This window comes from Rhinatrema bivittatum, chromosome 2 (genome assembly GCF_901001135.1).
Source record: "Rhinatrema bivittatum chromosome 2, aRhiBiv1.1, whole genome shotgun sequence".
In the NCBI taxonomy this organism is placed as follows: domain Eukaryota; kingdom Metazoa; phylum Chordata; class Amphibia; order Gymnophiona; family Rhinatrematidae; genus Rhinatrema; species Rhinatrema bivittatum.
The window spans coordinates 575,697,746-575,720,154 of NC_042616.1; the positions used below are offsets into that span (position 1 = coordinate 575,697,746).

General features: G+C 42.7%; 1 protein-coding gene across 2 annotated transcripts in view; it reads right to left on the reverse strand.

The window, feature by feature from the left end:
* Window positions 1–22,409, reverse strand: part of NAPG (NSF attachment protein gamma) — a 116,657-nt gene that overhangs the window by 22,454 nt on the left and 71,794 nt on the right. For both annotated transcript variants that reach the window (XM_029590982.1, XM_029590983.1), the window contains exon 10: window positions 2,621–2,700. In XM_029590982.1, coding sequence (XP_029446842.1) covers window positions 2,621–2,700 — 80 coding nt within the window. The remainder of the gene's footprint in view (window positions 1–2,620; window positions 2,701–22,409) is intronic.

The following is a 22,409-nucleotide window of genomic DNA, read 5'->3' on the forward strand; positions in this document are numbered from 1 at the left end:
TGGTTGTGAATAGGAATAGAAATGCCTTTGAAATCTAAGTGAGAAGGGGGGCCTATGGAAGAGTCAGAAATTGAGGACAGATATGTAAGATCAGTTTTTACAGGATTTAATTTTAACCGATTATGACTGAGCCAGGTGTTGATTGTAGATAGGTATAGTAAGAACATAAGAAATTGCCATGCTGGGTCAGACCAAGGGTCCATCAAGCCCAGCATCCTGTTTCCAACAGAGGCCAAAACCAGGCCACAAGAACCTGGCAATTACCTAAACACTAAGAAGAACCCATGCTACTGATGCAATTAATAGCAGCGGCTATTCCCTAAGTATAATTTATTAATAGCCATTAATGGACTTCTCCTCCAAGAACTTATCCAAACTTTCTTTGAACCCAGCTACACTAACCACATCCTCTGGCAACAAATTCCAGAGCTTTAGTGTGCGTTGAGTGAAAAATAATTTTCTCCGATTAGTCTTAAATGTGCTACTTGCTAACTTCATGGAATGCCCCCTAGTCCTTCTATTATTCGAAAGTGTAAATAACCGAGTCACATCTACTCGTTCAAGACCTCTCATGATCTTAAAGACCTCTATCATATCCCCCCTCAGCCGTCTCTTCTCCATGCTGAACAGCCCTAACTTCTTCAGCCTTTCCTCATAGGGGAGCTGTTCCATCCCCTTTATCATTTTGGTTATTGTAGAAAGTGTGTCTGACCAGGAAGTTTTGTAAGGAACTAATAGTTGGATATCGTCTGCATAGATTCTGAAGTGAACATTAAGAGCAGTAAGAATATGACACAAAGGAAGAAGGTAGATATTAAAGAGAATTGGTGATAATGAAGAACCCTGTGGAACTCCTGATGAAGATGTATATGAGTCTGAAAACTGGTTACAAACATTAATTTGTTGTAGACGATTAGATAAAAAAGACTGAAACCAAGAGAAAACTGTTGCTTTAATGCCTAGAGATTTTAAACCCATAAGGAGAATATGGTGATCCAAGGTATCAAATATGGTGATCCAAGGTATCAGATATATCTAATGAGATAAGAATGAAATCAGTATAGGCATCAAAGCTGCGAAATACCATATCAAAACAGGAAAGTAAAAGTGTTTCTGTAGAATGGCCTTTTCTGAAGCCGTGTTGCCCCTGATGTCATTGTTGGCTAGAAAGTCAGAAAGTTGATGTAAAACCACTGATTCAATTAGCTTGGCTAGAGAAGGTATATAAGTGCTATCTGTCTAAGGTTGTTAAGATCTAAGGAGTCTTTTAATTTTTTTTTTTTTTTAACAGGTAAAATGGCAGTTTTTTTCATATTTTCCAGAAAAATACCAGATTGAAGAGATTGATTTTCCATATCACATAAAAACTTAAGCGATAGTAGAGCCATAACTTTAAAAAGAGCTCCTGAACATGGATTTAATGGAGAATTGGTGATTTTCTGCTTCTGAATTATTTTTGATAAAAGATTCAGTTGTTGGCGAAAATCCAGACCAGACAACTGTTTCTGGAGGGGACTTAAAAGTAGGATAGGGTAATCGTTGAAATTCTTTCGAAATGATATCTACCTTTGATTTAAAATGGGTAGCTATTTTATTGCGTGTAGTGGAGTCGTAACTGGTACTAAATGATGAGTTAACTGAGGTCAATGATTTTACGATATTAAAAAGAATGTTCTGTTCGTACGTCTTACTTTGAATGTCAAAGTGGCCCCTAACCCCTACACTAATACCTAAACCTCACCTCGAGTTACTAGGAGGGCCTCCCATAGAGATATAAATACCTATCTAATGTGAGGGCATTACGGCTAGGCGCGCTCTCTCTCTCCCTTCCCCACCAGTGGTGGTAGGAGGGCCCTGATAGCTAGGATGGCTCTCCAGGAGCTTAAAACTACTAAACATGGTCCCCCCCAGTGGTTGTATGTAGGAAATACAATTCTGGCACTTATCACAAAGTGTGAAAAAGTTATCACAATTTGTGCTAAGATAGCGCTTCGCATAGGTATTAGCGCAAATTGAGATAAACTGCCTATTACCATAAAACACACCCCTTTTCCTATCGCATGCGATATTTAGTGTATTTTGATAAATCCAGGTCAAAGTGAGACAACCAGGTAAGACTTATCCGGCTAACTTACACAGGATATTCAGTGGCACAGCTCTGCTGCTGAATATCCCCAAATAAATCACTAGCTAGCCGGATAAGTCTTATCCGGCTAACTTTAGACCTGCTACTGAGCAGGTTAAGTAGCTCCTCTCCATTATGCCCAAACCCCATCCACCACTTAGCCGGATAAATACATATCTGGATAAGTAGCAGCACTAAACGCAGCCAGATATTCAGCCACAACCACTTAGCCGGATAAGCCCAAACATATCCGGCTAAGTGGTGCTAATACTGACTTCTCAGCTTTTGATGTTGACAATTGTAAAAGTTGCAATTGCACAAACCTTCAACTGTTATCAACAATTGTAATATGCCTTAAATTGAAAAAATGTCAGTTGTTACTTGGTTGTAATCTTGGAGAATAGACAAATGAAATAGGCTGAGACAACATGCAGTCATTTTTCATAAGATCTTAAAAAATATATACAAATATAGGGAGAACAAGGAAAGACTTACCTATAGGTTTCTCTAACACATTTTTCCGCAGCTACAAAGTCATTTCTGTGAAGATGTACTAACACTTGAGCAATAGTCTTCTGAAATTAAAGAAAGCCAACAGACATTAAACATGCTATAAAGAATTGTTTGAAAAATATGCTTCCCTAAGATTAATTACTTGATATTGACTACTTTGTTCTAAAAATACAAGGGTCCATTTTCAGCTGTGCAGCTCGGCTAGTTAGCTGGATTACTTTATCCAGCTAACTAGCAGGGTATATTCAGCGGTGCAGTCGCGCCGCTGAGTATACCCAGCTATCTTTAGGATAGGTCTGTGACCTGACCAGAGTTAGCCAGATAAGTTATCTGGCTAATGTTGCTCTTCTCATTTTCCCCCAGAACACCTCCAATATTCAGCTAAATTCTAGCCAAATAAATAGTTATCTGGCTAGAATTAAGCTGAATTAGTTGCTGAACATGCTGGTTTTGCCACTTAGTTGGATAGCTTTTAATTTATCAGTCTAAATGGGTTTTGAGTATCGACCTCACAGGAAATAAAAGTTACATAGCTGGTTAGACTGAAAGACAACCACAGGCTCAAGTCCAACCTTCTGAATGAAAACAGTTTTATACTAATCCAAAAGAATAAATTAATATTCAACATATATAAAAGAGATACACAATCAGCCATTCTTACCCTCATTCCATGAGAAGTAGTTTCTGTATCTCCATGCCAAGGTTAAAAATGAGGTACTGCTCTATGCAAAAGTTTAGACACCTTGGGTCAAATTGTATGTTCAAAGTGAACAGAAGCTGACACATCCTCTACATGGTACAAAGTTAAAACATGGTACTTTTCTGCAATTTTTTTTAATGTAAAATTACTATTTGCTAATTTTACAGATTGAAGAAAATAAGGAAAGGGTCTAGAATCTTTCCCTCACACCAAAAGACAAATCTTCTTCTGGCATCTAGGAATGACTTCCTTTCAGAGCCCTTCCTAGATGCCAGAAGAACACAAGAGACATTCTCAGGAAAATCCATAGGTTGCAAAGCTACCTGCTTAACATCCAGGCAGTGAGAGCTAGGGACATGATGTCCATGTTGGGATGGCACAACAGCTCCCGATCTTAAATGATAAGAATCGGGAAATTCCCTAGACTGACTGGGTTCCTGATGGACAACTACCTCAGAAGTAGAAACTAAATCTGTCTCGGCTAACAGGACACTATCAGAATCATAGTTCCCTGGTCTATTCTGAGTTTCAACAAGGTCTTTACCACTAGAGGAATTGTAGAATATGCATATAGTAGACTCTGATCCCAAGTCAGAGTAATGCTGTCCGATGCTTATTTGCCTTGAGTCCCCTTTCTGGAGCAGAACAGCAAAACCCTTTGGGTTCGGGGGGGGGGGGGGGAGGTACAAATAGATCTACCACAGATTTTTCCCACCTCCACCCCATCCAGGGACCATTCGTAAGGGTTCCAAAACCTGAATTAGCCTGTCTGCCACAACATTCTCTTTGCCTACCAGATATGTGGCTCTGAGGACTATTCTTTGAGAGATAGCCCAGTCCCACATGACATAGGAGGTAGAATCCTGTTCCTCCATGCTTATTGATGTAGAACATTGCCACCTGATTATTTGTCTGGATGAGGATAACTTTGTTGGTCAATAGATCTCTGAAAGCCTTTGAAGAGTATCTTTGCCACACTTAGCTCTACAAAATTTATCTGAAGAAAGTTTTCCTTAGAAGATCAAAGGCTCTGAGCTCAGTCTTTCTATATGGGCTCCACAGCCCAGACTGAATGTATCTGTGGATAGGACAATTTACAATGGAGAAATTTGAAAGCATATACCTTTGGCCTGATTGCAATACATCAGCCACAAGGACAGGGAGTCCTTCAGATGTTGTCCTGAATATCTTGAGTAACCCAATTCAATTGTAATCTGAGGGTCCTTTGGGCATTTCTCATATAAAGCGGTGCCAAAGGGGTAATATGGACTGTTGATGCCATGAAGCTGAAAAACCTCAACAAATCCCACGTTGCCATCTGCTGACTTGTTCTTATCCTCTCCATTATGGATATCAATGTGATAATCCTCTCTTGTGGGAGGAAGGCTCTTGCCTGAATCATGACTAGCAGCATTCCTATAAATTCCAATTGAGAAGATGAGCTCAAGTGGAACTTGGGGTAGTTGATGAAAAACCCTAACAACTCCAATACCTTAACAAATCCAATATCCATTTAATCTGTAGTACCACCTTGCGATGTGCTCTTAAGCAGTCATCGTACAGATAAGGAAACACATGCATTCCCAATTTGCATAGATGTGCCACCACCACTGCAAGACATTTTCAGGTGAACTTTTCAAGGAGTTATGTGCATAAAATTAGCATATATGAGAATAAGTAGTCTGTACTCACGCACATGCTATTTTATAAACATCAAAAATACATATGCGCATTTGTTTATAAAACAGGTAGAGAAAGTACATGCTATCAATGTATTGCAGCTATTTGTGTGTAACTAGACATATGCAAATTTTATAATCTGTGTGTACATGATATGTGCATATTATAAATTATTGTAGTAGATCTCTGTGTGGTTATTTATCTGCGTATATGGTGTCACACGGACTTCTTTGAAAAATTATCATTTTACTGAATATGCACAGCAGTAAGGCCAGACCTAATGGCAGTATATGGTTTTGGATGGAGGTAGTGGTTCCCTATTGCAAATCTGAGATATTTACTGTGCCCTAAATATAGCTCTACATGGTGTAACAATCTTTGAGATCTACTATTACTACTAAACATTTCTATAGCACTACTCGATGTACGCAGTGCACAAGGAAAACAAACTTTTCCCTCATCAGGAACTTTTTCAAAGCCCTTAGTAGGTCTAGTATGGGATGGTGTCCTCTGTGGTGAGAAAATTAATGGAGACTTTGTTGAAGGAAAGGATAGTGAACTATCTAGCCAGGAGGATTGCTGGACCTGAGGCAGCATGGTTTCACAAGGGGAAGGTCCTGTCAGACAAATCTGATTGATTTTTTTTTTGATTGGGTGATTAAAGAATTGGATTGAGGAAGAGCACTCAATGTGATCTACTTGGATTTCAGCAAAGCTTTTGACACGGTCCCACATAGGAGGCTTGTTAATAAAATGAGAAGCTTGGGAGTGAGTGCCAAGGTGGTGGCATGGATTATAAATTGGTTGATGGATAGAAGACAGCATGTGATGTTAAATGGAACCTATTCTGAAGAGAGAATGATGTTAATTGCAGTGCTGCAAGGATCGGTGTTGGGACCGGTCCTGTTCAATATCTTTGTGAGCAACATTGCGAAAGGGAAAGAAGGTAAAGTTTGACTATTTGCGGATGATATTAAGATCTGCAACAAAGTGGAGATGCTGGAAGGAGTAGAGAGAATGAGATGAGATTTAAGGAAGCTTGAACAGTGGTTGAAGCTATGTCAGCTGAGATTCAATGCCAAGATGTGGTAATCCAAAAGAGCTGTATGTGATGGGGGATGAAGGGCTGTTGTACATGGAGCAGGAGCGGACCTTGGGGTGATAGTGTCTAGCAATCTGAAGACAGCGAAGCAATGAGACAAAGCAATAGCTAGCTAAAGCCAGAAGAATGCTAGGCTGCATAGACAGAGGAATAACCAGTAAGAAATAGGAGGTAATAGGTGATGCATATAGGGAAAAATAACCTATGCTATAATTACACAATGTTGGGTTCCATATTAGGTGCTACAACCCAAGAAAGATCTAGGTGTCATAGCGGATAACACATTGAAATCGTCGGTACAGTGTGTTGCAGCAGTCAAAAAAGCAAACAGAATGTTGGGAATTATTAGAAAGGGAATGGTGAATAAAACGGAAAATGTCATAATGCCTCTGTATCGCTCCATGGTGAGACCGCACCTTGAATACTGTGTACAATTCTGGTTGCCGCATCTCAAAAAAGATATAATTGCGATGGAGAAGGTACAAAGAAGGGCTACCAAAATGATAAGGGGAATGGAACAACTCCCCTATGAGGAAAGACTAAAGAGGTTAGGACTTTTCAGCTTGGAGAAGAGACGACTGAGGGGGGATATGATAGAGGTGTTTAAAATCATGAGAGGTCTAGAACGGGTAGATGTGAATCGGTTATGTACTCTTTCGGATAGTAGAAAGACTAGGGGGCACTCCATGAAGTTAGCATGGGGCACATTTAAAACTAATCGGAGAATGTTCTTTTTTACTCAACGTACAATTAAACTCTGGAATTTGTTGCCAGAGGATGTGGTTAGTGCAGTTAGTATAGCTGTGTTTAAAAAAGGATTGGATAAGTTCTTGGAGGAGAAGTCCATTACCTGCTATTAAGTTCACTTAGAGAATAGCCACTGCCATTAGCAATGGTAACATGGAATAGACTTAGTTTTTGGGTACTTGCCAGGTTCTTATGGCCTGGATTGGCCACTGTTGGAAACAGGATGCTGGGCTTGATGGAGCCTTGGTCTGACCCAGTATGGCATTTTCTTATGTTCCCTTGTACAGATGATTGGTGTTCAGTTCTGGAGACCGTATCTCAAAAGGGACAGTGACAGGATGGAGGCTGTTCAGGGAAGGACAAAAAACATGAAGCGGGGGGGGGGGGGGTCTCCATTGATTGACTTATGAGGAGAGATTGAAGATCTTAAATATGTATACCATGGAGGAGAGGAGGTGCAGGGGGGATATGATACAGACCTTCAGATACCTGAAAGGTTTTAATGATGCACAGTTGACAAACCTTTTCCGTTGGATAGAAATCAGTAGAACTAGGGGGTCACGGAATGAAACTCCAGGGATTAAAACTCAGAACATCTCAAAATATTTCTTCACAGAGAGGGTGATGGATGCCTGGAATGCCCTTCTGGAGGAGGTGGTGAAAACTAAATCAATAAAAGATTTCAAAGGGGCATGGGATAAAGACTGTGGATCCCTAAAGGATAGAAGATGGAAATGAAGAAAAGAATGAAGAAAAGAATGCATGGGGATAACTTGCTGGTGTGGTGCTTACTACCCTTAACCAATAAGCCTTATATTTCTGATGCAACTCCAACATTGCTCTCTGCTTCAACGGCAAGAGGGAATGAGAAATTGAACTAAGACAGCAACCAGCAAGGGCCCCAACTTTGAAGGTTTAAGAAACTAAACATGGGGATGACCTGTATGGCATGGAAGATGCTAACACAAGCTTGCTGGACAGACTGGATGAACCAATCGGTCCTTTTATGCCATCATTGTCTATATTTCTATGTTTTCTTTGGAATCAAGAAGAATTCAAAGTAAAATCCCTACCATCTTTCCCCTGGTGAAACAGCTCAACCGCACTGTTCTCTTAAGAGGAAGGAGAGCTCCTTTTTTTTTTTTTTAGTAATTCCTGATGCTGAGACACTGATCAAGTGGTTTTCAGTGGGTGATTTAGAAGTATATCCAATCGGCCTAATCCATATCCTTTTCAAATTCTGCTGAGTACCCAAGTGTCTGAGGTTATTCTGGTCCAATGGCTTAAATAAAACCTTAGCAAGCCTCTGACAGGAAGGTTCTCTGGCATGGATACTGAGATCACTGCTATGCTCTCCTTGATCCAGTCAAAAGCCCATCCCAGGTTTTGGCTGGGCTACTTGTGGCTTTGGGGGTCTTCTGCTGCTTAGGGTGAGCACAGGGAATCTGTTGCTGATGGTCCCAAAGGGGTGGAGAAAGCATCTCCTTGGGCTGATAGAAATGCCTTCTTGGTGCATGCCACGCGGGTACATCCTGAACGAGGGTAAGTTTGCAGTAGAAGTAGAGAGGGTCTTTAGTCTGAGCCACTGCTTCCTTATCTCCAAACTTGCCTCCATTACAAGGCACTTCAATGACATCCATGTAGAGGTCTGAGGCTCACAGCTAGGTTAGTCTGTGGGCACCAATATCCACTGAGAAACTCAGGATGCCATCTTGGATACATCAAAGGTTGACTGGACCATGAGCTTACCACATTCCATATCCTTGTCCACAAGTGACTCTAATGCATCATGCTGCTTCTGAGGAAGTTGCTCTACCATCTCTTTTATGCTCTTCAGAATGTTCCCCTTTGATTATCTAATTAAGAGCTGATAGGATGTTATGCAAGCATTGAGCATAGCGAACTGAAAAACCCTTCTTCCAAGCAAGCCCAGGTTACAAAAATCCTTCCCTGGAAACAACGAGGAATGGTTTCTAGACCTCTTGCACCACTTCCCTCCCCTGCTAGTTCCCCTCCCCTGCCCCCTTCCTTCACCCCTCCCTCTCACTCCTCCATCCTCAGCCTCGCCACACCCCCTCCCCTCCTCCTTGTACTTTGATTGTATATAACTTGTATATAAGTATCTAAGTTTGTTTCACGCTTACCCAATGTATACCAAAGCCCCTGTTTACCCGACCCTTTTCCCCCCAGTTCTATCATCAGTTACACTGTAAAGCCATGTTGGCTGATTTCACATTGTATGGAAACCGATGTGATGTTTTCTTAACGAGTATCGGTATATAAAAGACTTTCAATAAATAAATAAGAGTTGATTCAATCACCACTGATTGGTGAGGCAGCTGCTGCTTTTCAAATCCTGGAGCCTTCTGGACACAATATATTGAAGCCACTTTCTTATTAACTGGAGCCACAGAGAGAGGATGCTACCACATTCTCCTCTGTTCCCTCCTGAAGGATCTTATTATTTATTTTATTAAAAAGTTTTTATATACCGCACGAGGTAGAAATCTAGCCGTCTCGGCAGTTTACAATAAAACATTCATAATAGCACAACATACAGCATTAAAATACAGCACATTTACATTAAGTTTAGTCTTACTAACAGTGCAAATTTAAAGATAGGGAATAGTCATTATTGTATATTATAAGCACTTGTAAACAGATAAGTTTTCAGCATTTTCTTTTCTTATAGATGGTACTACCATAATATCACTGTGGGGGGGGGGGGGGGGGGGGATGATAAGCATCTTGGCCCTGGACATTTCCGCCTTTTGCAAATCCTTTGCCATTGTCTTAAAGTCAAAGAAGTTGTCCTCAGGAGGGGAGTCAGAGGGGAAATCCTCCAAATCAAAGAACTCCTCAGATCCATAGCTATAGCTCTTGGAATAATCTGAACCTAATCCCAACTGCCATGGCAGAAGCGTGGCCCTGGACCTTACCCAGCTAGTAGATAAGGCCTCAGATAGGGCAGCACTTATCTGTTGGGGCTTAGACTTTGATGAACTCATGTACCTCAGAGAAGCTTCCTTCCCCAATGAACTCAAAATTATTATCAGTGACGTAGTAACAGAAGAAATTCTCCTCCAGAATCTGGCACTGGAGCCCTTCAGCTGAGTTCTAGCAAGAACTCTAGTTAAAGCTAGTCATCTGTCTGCAGGACACTGGTGCCGTCAATATCAGTACACTGATGTTCTGTATCGCAAAAGCCAGGGTTTCCTGGAATGTCCTATCCAGCTCCTCCTCAAAAGATGCAGATGCCAGCACAGATTAGGAAGCAGGAGAAAATGTCACATCTTCTTGGGATACCACAGGTGTATCAGTGACTGACACATGGACCCATGTAAACTGTCACAATTCCCAGGACTCCATGGCAGATGAGATCACCTCTCCATGGAAATGCTTTGGTGGGATTTCAGACTGCCATCAGAATGAGTCTGCTACCAGCACTGTGTATCAATGGAAATCAATGCAGATGCTTCTTTGCCTTCACCCAATACCTGTCACCAGGGCTCTGCGATACCGGAACCAAAGAGGCTGAACAATTGCTGTCTTTGGGTGGAAGGAGGCAGAAGATGGCCTGTCTCCTTGATCCTGTCTGGTGCTCAAAACTGAGGGGAATCAATGCCCTCCCAATGTCAATGCACTACCAGCACTTGGGTGCAGCTCCTGTGTCCTAGATATTAAGGTTGCTGATGCAGATACTGATGGGCCATATTTATGAATCCCAAAGTGCTTTTCCATGAGCTCAAGCTGGGAACAATTCCCTCTAGGCTCAAGCTGGACATCGTTGTCAGCCCCAAGGCAAAGATATCCATCATGGGGATCTGTGATAGAGATGAACCTTTCACACAGTGGGACTTGTCAAAGTCATTGGCTTTCTTCTCCATCTGGGGTGGACAAAAAAAATGAACATAGCAAAATCAAATAACTCAATGATAGAAAAACTCTGACTAATGCCACCTCCATGAACTGGTTATGGTGCGCTATGCAGCCACCAAAAATTAAGAAAAAACTTGAAAATTTCTCAAGAATCCCTCTTAGGATGACTAAAGAGCTGATAGAAGACTGCAAGTCCCCACAAGACACTATTCCTGCATTCCTAGAAAGCAAATTTTCCCTACAACAGGAGAGAGAACAATTTCCCAACCAGTGGGCTGCATGGAAAAGATGAGACTGAAGGGGCTGCCATATAGATGTGTGGCAGTATGATATGCTCAGTTTCTAGAATCTTAGTCAAATTTCCATGCCAGACTCCATCTGATGATGACACCTATATGGAAGGATTGCCATCTTGCTTGTCCTTGGAGAACAGAATTAAAGCCATTAATAGACAAGTAGTATTAACCTGAACAAGATATTTAATCGAAAGACCAAACTTTCAGTAAACAATTTGCCTCTTTTTTTTTTAGTTGGCCCCTCTGGTCTTGGTGACTTGTTTTTATGAATGATGGGACATTCCTTAGAAGACAAATTTCAAGCTGTCCATATTGGGACAAAGACCACATCTACTTTTTACCTGTGGGCTTTCCACCAATTTTCAAAGTGTAAGTACACATGTACTCTCTGACAATTGAAGCAGGTTCAAAGCAAGCATGGTCACTTCTACCTGCTTTTTCAGCAAGTAAAACTTAAGTTGAAAATACATGCATACATTTCAAAATACAATTCACATGTTTTTTTTCTCCCTCAACTATGGTGGTTCACTCAGTGCAGCTAAAAACATCCGCACTGTTCCACAACATGCAGACTTTTAGCTGCACTGAAGGAGAACAATTTTCAGACAATATATGCAGGTAAAATGTTTTTTACCTGTAGAAATTACTTAGAAAACTGCCCTCAGTCTCTGACAAAGAGACTTAGATGTTCCCTGTACTAATTAGCTTTAGATTATGAATTAGCTGATTAGTATGATCAGTATCTGTAAGCTTGGTTGTTTAGTTTAAAGGATGCCATCTGAACTGAAAGGAATAGGGATGAAGGAACAGAGAAATAAGAACGGTAAGATAAATGTAAGCAAGTGGGAAAGAGGGAAAAGATAAAGAATCCTAAAGCAGAGGATGAGAGGAAATTCAAGAAAGCAAGGAATAAATACAGGGGATCTCTAAGGAAGTGATGAGAATTATAATGCAAAATTAATTGGATAGATGGGCAGACAGGCTGGGCCATATGGTATTTTTCTGCAGTCATGTTTCTATGTTTATAAGTTGGTAACAAAAGAAACTTGTATTAGGAACTAGGAAGCAGATGAGGACCTGGTATCTGTCTGCTCGTTATTTATGTCATAGCTATAATGAGTCCAGACAATTCAAGGCACTGTGAATAAAATCATAATATTCTGAAGCAAAAGGTATGAGAATGCTTCTTATTATTATATTAGGCTAGGCTTGTAAGGGGACTCTAGCTCTATAGTGAACTGAATGCTGCAATTCACTGTACACATTGCAGCAGTGAATTAGAGGTATTCAGTACTACACCTGCAATACATTCAGAGTACACAGGTATCTTGTACAAAGGGATACCATATTAACATACAAGCACCCAAACTGAGGTGTTAGACTCATGGTGATCAGGCATGTAATAAATATAAATAAATAAATTTTCGTAACTATGACCTTTCACTGTTGCTAATTCCAACCTTCTTGCTGGAATCTATACTTCTTGCCCATAAGCACATATTCAGTGTGCTTTTAAGTCATTTTCACCGATAGTGAGCATAAGTTTTGTCCTATACCATCTTCAGATATCAAGCACTGAGAAATAGCAACCTAATCTTGATATATTATAGGGGTTATTTTGTAACAGCCCTCATAAGAAAGTCAGCAAATACGTGCATTAGATACACCAAATTTCAAAGCGAACTTACATGCTTACATTTGCTTTCAAAATTATCCCTCCAAAACTACTGTACACAATTACACCTGATAATCTGTGTGCCTGTGCCTGCCCCTGGGAACCTGAGGGTCATAAGTTCAGAACACGAAACAATGACCCAGGGTACAACAGATGATGGGCCTAGGAGTTGGGCCAAGACAATACCTAGTAGGTCTGTTCTCTAACAACAGGAGGGGAGGCTGGCAGACTTGCTATGTGGCGGTCTGCTTGATTGGGCCCTCCTCCAGACCTCATTGATCTGGCAAGGAACTGCTGAAGCAGAGGTGGGGCTCTGGGTAACCAGCAGGTTGCAGTCTCAGGGGCCAATGCAATATAATGCGCTCACACAAGCGCACTGTTTAACCCACTGTCGGAAGTGGGTTAAATAGGAGCTAGTCTACCACCTAAAGCAATAGGGGGATTAGCGCCTATTTAACCCGCGTCCAACGCGGAGTGAATGAGATAGCGCTCATCACATGCAAATGTATGTGAATGAGGTTATTACTCATTCACTCCGCATTCAAAAAAAATAAATGTGCGTCTCAGATGCACATTTATCGTTCAGATATTAACGCCTGCCTGGAGCATGTAAAAGAAGTACAGAAAAGCAGAAAAAGCTGCTTTTCTGTACTTCAGTAAAAAAAACAAACAAAAAAAAAACCTCGGCAGACCACCGCGTTATGAGGACCGACGCAGAGTTTACTGGCGTCGGTCTTCATAACCGGCAGCCACCGCGAACCCCTAATTTGTCTATTGCATGGCGACCCCCTTGCGGGCACCATGCGTGCGTTAAGAAAGCGGGTGCTGAAAAGTCAGTGCCCGCTTTCCACGCAAATTAGGGGGTCTCTAACACCACCCAAGGGATTAGGATAGAGGTTATCAAGCTCAAGCATCCAAATTAGATTTCCTTGTCAAGTATCTAATAAATGGCCGTGACTATTAATATCCAAAGGCATGGTTATGATATGATTGTGTTGCATGTGTTGAAAAGTGGGAGATGGCCAATCCAGAGTCAAGCCTGCCAGAGCTACAAATCAGTGAACTGAATCACCATTTGGGCCAGTGCAGCTGGCACATAATCCCTTTCCTGCAGAGACCTCTGAGTTGGAAACATTTGGGCCAATGCAATATCAGGCACTGAGCTCAGCGCACCGTTAAATGCATAGTTGGATGTGCTAGATATATGCCCGATGCAAGTTCGGGATTAGCACATACAAAACGCATGTCCATACCAGCATGGTGATGAGGCTATTAGCTAGTACCCCCAATTAAAAAAAAAAAAAAAAAAAAAAAAGTGTCCGGCCAACGCGCACATTTTAACGCTCAAAAATTAACACCAGCCCAGAGCTGGTGTTAAGTTTTGAGGCACCCTAAGCCATGATCACAAGAGCAAAAATTACAGTTTATATGTGGTTCCTCCTACATAATATTGTTTCAATACTAAGCAGGATGAACCACAGAAAGCTGCAACTAAAAAAAAAGGGATGTTCAATGCGAGCATCCATTTTCCTAACCTGTGGCTGTGCCACTTTCTCCTGGGCACTCTATGGCATGGATGCTCTAGGGATGCGCAAATTATCCATTGAGCATCCCTTTTAGCACGCCAGCTCATTAGACTATTAGATCGAGTGTCCAACAGAGGGGATGTGTACGCATGCAAAAAACATGCATCCAAGTTGGATGCATGTTTTTTGTGCGCATGATATTGCATCGGCCCCATTATGATCTGTGTTTGAAGATTTTAAGAAGCAATGAGCCTCGTTTGAGGATTTCTACATTGACACATCATGGAGGAGTTATTAGATAAAACAAACAAGAATCATTTTCATTACCTTGAATTGAAACAATTAGCTAATGAAACCTTAAATTCACACAAGATGACTTTGCAGGTAAAGTAAATCTCATAAGTAAAATGGGGCAGAGAAAAAAAGAAAACAAACCAGGATATTCTCTGAATTTTAACACTGTTCTCAGAATGAGAGACTGAAATACCTAAAATGTTGATATTTTTATTGAAAAAGAGTTCTGTTGGTCAATGATGAGAATTTCAGTTTAAATGTAAAGGAAAAGCTGTTGGATTCACTTTATCTTTGTCCAGACATGTCTAAACTTAAAATCTGTTTGTTCTGTTGAAGCATTAATGAATTTTGTTAAGTGAAAGTAAAAATATGTGGTTTTTTTTTTATCAGATGCTGATATGCTTTTGAGACAGCATTTATATGGAATACAGAAGCTACTTTAAAAAATAAAAATATTCTGAAAAGCTCCTAGACAAGCAGCTATTAGCTCGCACTGAAGTTTTTGATGCAAAGCCTCTTCAGGATTGAAATTAACACCTTTATGGTCTTCCTATATTGCTTGTGTTATGTTTCAACTCCTCATTAAATTTTTCATTTTCAACCAATATAACAACAAGGCTGACCCTGGTTTGTTCTGCAAAGAGTCAACCAGAAGGACTAGTACAATAACTAAAACATACTAACAAGCGGATCCCCCAAACAGCCCCCCCCCCTTTACCCGATGCACACCCCTGAAAACATAGCTCATGTAGGCTAGGGATGTGCAGAGGGATGCCATATGTTGCATTCGGGATTCGTATTCGTCAGGGGGCAGATACGTTGCATTCGGCAAGGGGGGCCCCCCCCCCCGATACGTTTATCCGTTAATTCCTATTCGTTTCTCTGCTAAAATTAAACTACAACCCACCACCCTCCTGACCCCCCCCCCCCCCCAAGACTTACCAAAACTCCCTGGTGGTCCAGCAGGGGGTCCGGGAGCCATCCCCTGCACTCACACCCTCTGCTTCCGGTTTCAAAATGGCGCCGATAGCCTTTGACCTATGTCACAGGGGCTACCGGTGCCATTGGTCAGACCCTTTCACATGGCCATCGGTGCCATCTTGTGCTCCTACCATGTGACAGGGGTTGACCAATGGCACCGGTAGCCCCTGTGACATAGTAAGGGCAAAGACGATCGGCGCATTTTGAATACTGGCAACCGACGGCTGGAGTACAGGAGGTTGCTCCCGGACCCCCGCTGGACTTTTGGCAAGTTTTGTGGGGGTCAGGAGGGTCCCCCAAGACTTGCCAAAAGTCCCTGGTGGTCCAGCAAGGGTCCGGGAGTGATCTCCTGCACTCGGGCCGTCGGCTGCCAGTAATCAAAATGGCATCGATAGCCTTTGCCCTTACTATGTCACGGCAAGTCTTGGGGGGGGGGGCAGGAGGGTGGGGGCCTTGTTTAAATTGGCTCATTTAGGCGGCCGAATAATTCGGCGAAGATTCGTTGTAATTGTGGGGAATCGTGATACGTTTCGCTTCCCCACGAATACAACGAATAGTGCCCTATATGTTGCGGATTCCCGATTTGTAGGGAACAAATGCACACCCCTAATGTAGGCGTCACCCGCTTAGAAATACAATAGTCATTTAATATCTGACTTCTCGTCCTCGTCAGGTGGGACTGCAGGTAGGTATCCCAGGTCAGCAGAAACGATTTTTTTTTGACAGATCCAACGTTTCCAGACATTTTTCATTAATACACACAGCATGAATATGGTTCCTCAAAATGTGTCAGGCTAGGGGGGGATCTTCCCCAATCCAATCCTGCAGAATCGTTCGCTTAGCCAATATGCGCACTTTGCGAATCCATAGCCGCACAAACCGGTGACCAGGCGCAACACTACTCAATTGATCAAAAAGAAACCCTTTTGCAGTCAGAGGGAGGAGAAATCCCATTACCCTGTGGACATAAGAGGCAAGTACCCACCAGCAGACTTGGTTTTTATTGCATAACCGAAACTGGTGTTCCAGAGTTCCAGGGACTATTTTACACTTCGGACAGAGATCCGTTTGGGCCCTGCCCATTAAATATACTTGCGTTTGCAAGTAATGATAGCGAATCAAGAATTTGTAATGGATTTCCCAAAGGGCAATATTGGTCGTGATAGATTTAATTTTCTCAAAACAGTGCTCATATTGAGCCAGTGATAGATCCATATCTAGTTCCATACACCACTTGCTCACTATTTTAGCATTATCTAGGTTAGTGTGGAGCTTGCAGAGAACAGCGTGAAAATACGAAATAGAATGCCTCAAGGGATCCTCTACATCAAAGATCTCTGAAAGCATTCCTCTCTGGGCAGAACCCCAATCCCTCACAGGTAGGGACTGGATATAATGGCGTACTTGCAAGTAAGCAAAAAAGTCTCTATTACTCAACCCATATTCCTTTTGTACTGCGGCAAAGGACCTAATAGTACCATAGTCATCTAAAAATTGGGCAATCCATCTTATTCCTCATTGGGCCCACTGACCAAACACCCTCTGGGTATAACCGGCCTCAAATGCTCGATTCCCTAGTACAGGGAGAAACTGAGAGGTATGCCAGTCTAGGTTTGACATGCGGCAAAGCTGTCGCCATGCATGGTGTACTGGAGTGAGCAAGGGGTTATGTCGCAATTGAGTGGGTACAATTGCGAGCTTGGAATACAGTAAATAGCCAAGATCACTGGAGGCAAAAAGCAGGTGCTCAGTAGACACAAGAGTATAGAATTGCGTACCCAGCAATCAGTCTGCCACATGCCTCAGATTACAAGCAAGGATGTACAGTTTAAGATCCGCTAGTCCTAGCCCTCCATGCTCCCATTTATGCATAAGCCGAGTGAGTGTTATCCTAGGTTTGCCCCCCCTTCCACAAGTATTTGCATACCATTTTTTCCAGGGTTCGCACATCTTTGTGTGGGAGATGGCAAGGGATTGTCTGAAACATATACAACCATTTGGGCAGAATAATCATTTGGAATAAGTTCACCCTCCCCGTTAGCAACAGTGGAAAGTCCCTCCAGCTATGCAATAGTTTTTCTGTTTGGGTCAAGAGTCTGAGTATTTACTTGACTCAATTGGTGTAAGTCTCTGTGAAGGTCTATCCCCAAATAAACAAATGAATCCTGCACCTAATGCATTGGAAACTCTCCCTCCCAAGTCGTTTTCACTATATCATCAGTGGGCAGCGCTTCACATTCAGTGAGCTTTAGTTTCAAGCCTGCCAATTCCCCAAATCATGCAAATTCCTGGAGGGCTGCCTGAAGAGAGGAAGCAGGATGTTTTAAGTGCAATAAAATGTCATCAGCAAACACTGCTAATTTGAAAGCATTACTTGAATGATCTTGGAAAGGCACACCCTCTACATGGGAGTTATGGCGAGTTTGCTGCAGAAGGGGCTCTAGGGCCAGAATAAATAGCAGGGGAGAGAGGGAGCACCCCTGCTGTGTACCCCTGCCCAAAACAATGTCATCGGACTGGAACCCATTGAACCCTTATAAAGGCCCGGGGTCAACGTAGAGCACCCGAAGGGTATGAATAAAAAATCCCTCAATCCCAAAGGCCTGTAGAGCTTGGAACATAAAACCCCAGTCTAGGCGATCAAATCCCTTTTCTTCATCCAAGCTTAACAGAAGGGATGGCTCTTGCAGCCACTGGGTCCGCTCAATGGATGCCAGAATTCTACAGATATTCTTGACCGCATATCTTCTACTCACAAAGCCCACTTGCTTGTCTCCCAAAAGAGTAGGCACTAACCCAGATAGTCACTTCGCCATAAGCCTCGCCAACAGCTTGATGTCAAAATCTATTAATGAGACTGGCAGATCTTTGCCTGGCTTCGGGAGCACGACGATGGCTGCTCGATTCTGTGTGAGAGGGAACTGGCCCAGCTCGCTCAATCTGGTGTACATATTTACGAAAGGGTACTTCAGCACAGAGGCCTCTTTTATACCATCTAGAATCTCATTCACCTGTATGGGCCGGTTTAGTAGGGTAAAGCTATGTCTCAGATACTCTAGATAGACCCACCGCGTTAAGATAAACTTAGATTGCCATTGGGTTCCCCCCCTTCTGCTGTGTAAAGGGTTTGGTAGTAAGTGCGGAAGATTTCCATAATGTCTTTCCCCATGTTAACTAACTTGCCCTCAGATGTGCGCAATGTCTTAACATATTTCGCGCTGGCCCATTACCTAGTTAGCATAGCCAATGACCTGCTTGCCTTGTTTCCATGTTGGTAAAACTTACATTTGTAATACATAAAAGATTTCTTAGCTTGCTGGTGCAATAGTTCATTTAGTGCCACTTGCGCTGCCCAACATTGTGCCTTGGTGGCTTGGTCGGGTTGTTTTTCATATTGCTGTCTATCCTTGGACAATTGTCGCTCTAAGTTTAGAATGGCAGCCGCAGTCGCTTTGCGTTTAGTTATCACATAAGCACCTGAATGTAATCCACTTTGAAGCAATGAAAAAAGGTGTGAAAAGTGGAATATAAATCTAAATAAAAATTAAAAAATATCTCCCCTTAGGATCGCTTTTGCAGTTTCCCAGTAAAGCACTGGGGTATCTCTGTCCCTTGTTGGTTGCTGCAAACTCTTCCCATTTTTGCCTGATATACTGCCTTAAGCCACGGTCTGTATAAAGATATCAGGGAAATTTCCACATGCTTTGCATACCTGGCGGGTGATACCCCTTTAGGTCCACCCATACGGGAGCATGATCCGATATCACAGGTTGTCCTATGTCTGATGTGGAAGTTTTAGCAAAAGTGACAGGGTCCACTAAGATGTAGTCCAATCGTGAGTGACTATCATGGGCCCTCGATGTACGAGTATACTTCCTGATGAGTGGGTGCAATGCGTGCCAAGCATCAACTACATTAAGGGTATCACATAGACAGCCCACTCCCTTTTTCCCTTCTTGCAACCATGATCCTCTACCATGAGAGTGATCTAGTGTGGGGTCCAGGTCACAATTAAAGTTTCCCCCTAAGATTAGTTCGACTGAGCTATAGGGCAATAGCAGCTGCGCTATCATTTTAAAAAATTGCGGGCTGTAGACATGGGGGCATAAACATTGCACAGTGTTAGGGGCCTCCCATAGAGACTGCCCTCTATCAGCAAGTATCGTCCTTCTGGATCTGCAATTACCTTAGCTTCTTGAAAAGGAACTGCCTTGCCAATCAATATCACCACCCCCGCCTTGCGTGTACCCGATGGTGCAGCGTATACCTTCTCTACCCAATTGGCGGCCAGCTTCTGATGTTCTTGGGCATCTAAGTGTGTTTCCTGTAACATGACTATGTGTGCTTTCCAGCACTGTAACGCCAGGAGGATTTTGTACCGTTCACCACCGGCCCAATTCCTCCTACATTCCACATCACACATCTCACTGATGGAGCCATCAATTAGTCCCTTGAAAACAGAATAAAATGTTCCAGAACCTATTTACGCTTTTGGGACCGGGGGCCCCCAGCCTAAGCCTCGGCCATGTGGAATCAGCGGGATACACCTCAAAGTGAGCTCTATGCCGCTTCAGGTGCAGCTTCCAGCATGCGCAGTTGTATCCCTGGCCCCCCCTCTACCCCCACCCACCCCCTCCCTCCCCCAAACCAATCTAAACAAGCCCTCTATTGGGCAGGAGATTGACATGATCCACGTGGCAGGGCCCCACTCCCCATTTTGTAACCAGAATGTCCATGAATCCCAGCTCTGTGATGTCTCAAAACCTCTATGCCAGAATTCCAACAGCCGATGGGAAAGATAGTAATGTAAAACAAAGTACACCAGTCCGGCTGGGCTTGTACTCAAAACAACCAGCCTCCATCACCTTCCATATGGAATTGGCAATAGCCTTGACGACCAGTGGCAGGCCATCTTCTGTTTCCTTCAGCTTGGGGTGAAGGAAAGCTTCTGCCGAGAGGAAGAAGTGCACCCCATTGTTGTAAAACAAAACATGCAGGGAATTGCAGCGTAAATTTCAGTTAGTGCCTAATCAGAAGGGAACAGATACCCGTATAGACCCTGCGTTTCGCTGCCACAGCCGAGAAGTAGTCCGCAAACAGCAAAATCTTCTGCCCCTCATATTCTAGATTTTGCTCCTGCTGATAGCGGGATAGTAGCAGTATATCCCCCAAGCTTCAAAATGATTTAACAAAATCATTTTGAAGCTTGGGGGATATACGTGGAGGAAGAACTAGAAGACTGTGAGAAATTGGGCAAAATGGAACAAAGGTGGGCTAAATTAAAAGGAGCTGAAGAAGAGATCATAGCATAGAAAGGTAAAGAGCCAGTTAGTTCCCTGCTCCAGCCTCCCCATCCTGTCCATGATCCAATCTACATGCTGCCTGAAGTAGAGGGTTTTTCTCTGTTCTGCTGCCCGGAGGGGACTTTATTTTATTAAGATTCTTTATAAACTGCAACATCCAAATTAATATCAAAGCAGTTTACAATAAAGGAGGGGCTGGTGTGGGGAGTGTTGAGGCTGCTGAGCTTCTGTCATTGTTTGCGTGCAGGGTGTTATGCCTGGGCTGCTAAGAGAGGCAGGTGTGAAAAGAGCAGGGAGACAGAAAGAGGACTGGGATTAAGAGACTGCTGGGAGGACAAATGGGACTGAGAGAAGTGGTGGGGAAGAAAGAGAGAAAGGGAAAGACTACTGGGAGCATTGAGAGAGGGAGAAAGACCCTTCCCCTTCTTCGTTCCTTCTTGTTTCTTGAAAATGTGAGGCTCTTCGGGTCTATACATTCTGGTTTCTTGGCTCTTAGTCTGTGAAAGGTTGGTCACCCCTGGTCTAGATCATTATGTCCAGAGTCCATGGTCACAAACAGAGGACTCATGGTCAATAAACCAATTAGCAACCAGAACAATTTGTTTGGCGTCACTCCGTTTTGAGCCAAGTTTGCAAGGACAGGCAGTAAGGCAACAATGCAAGTATATGTATTAGCATAAACAAGCAAGGAGGAACTTGCAGTTAAGGGTCTCAGAAGAGGCGAATCTCCTCTTTTCGTGGGCAAAAGACAATTTGCTTTAGATTTCTGGGAAAGTAGACATCTCCCTGATCCAGGAGAGTAGGAGTTGAGCATCAAAGTGTTTCAGATGGTGGTACAAAGATAAGTCTATTTGAGGCATGTCCTAATGGCAAACAGAAAAGAATGCAAAAGAAACTGTTTTTCAGCCAACTCAACGAGACCGGTTCCGATGGAATAGACGGCCTGGTACAGTCTTGGCCACAGACAGACTGATGCAGGTCTTCCCCACCATAGCTCTTGATAGGGTGTATTTTTTGAAAAGTAGAAAAGGAAAAAGCTTGACTAGTGCCAGTGGCTCCACATTGGCCAAGGTAGCCTTGGTATGAGATTATGAGGAGACTAAATGTAGATTATTTGCTACAGTTTCCAGGAGTTTATGGTCCCCTGCATCAGAGACCAATTTTAATGGGATCCTGCACTATTTTATTTTACAACATACGTCTTGAGAGGAAAAAGTAAAGAAAGGCTACTTTTCTTCAATGTTTTCAACATTACTGAAACATAGAAATGACGGCAGAAGAAGACCAAATGGCCCATCCAGTCTGCCCAGCAAGCTTCCCTCCTTTTTTCTCTCATACTTATCTGTTTCTCTTAGCTCTTGGTTCTAATTCCCTTCCACCCCCACCATTAATGTAGAGAGCGGTGATGGAGCTGCATCCAAGTGAAATATCAAGCTTGATTAGTTAGGGGGTAGTAGGGGTAGTAACCGCCGCAATAAGCAAGCTACACCCATGCTTATTTGTTTTAACCCAGACTATGTTATACAGCCCTTATTGGTTGTTTATCTTCTCCCCTGCTGTTGAAGCAGGGAGCTATGCTGGATATGCG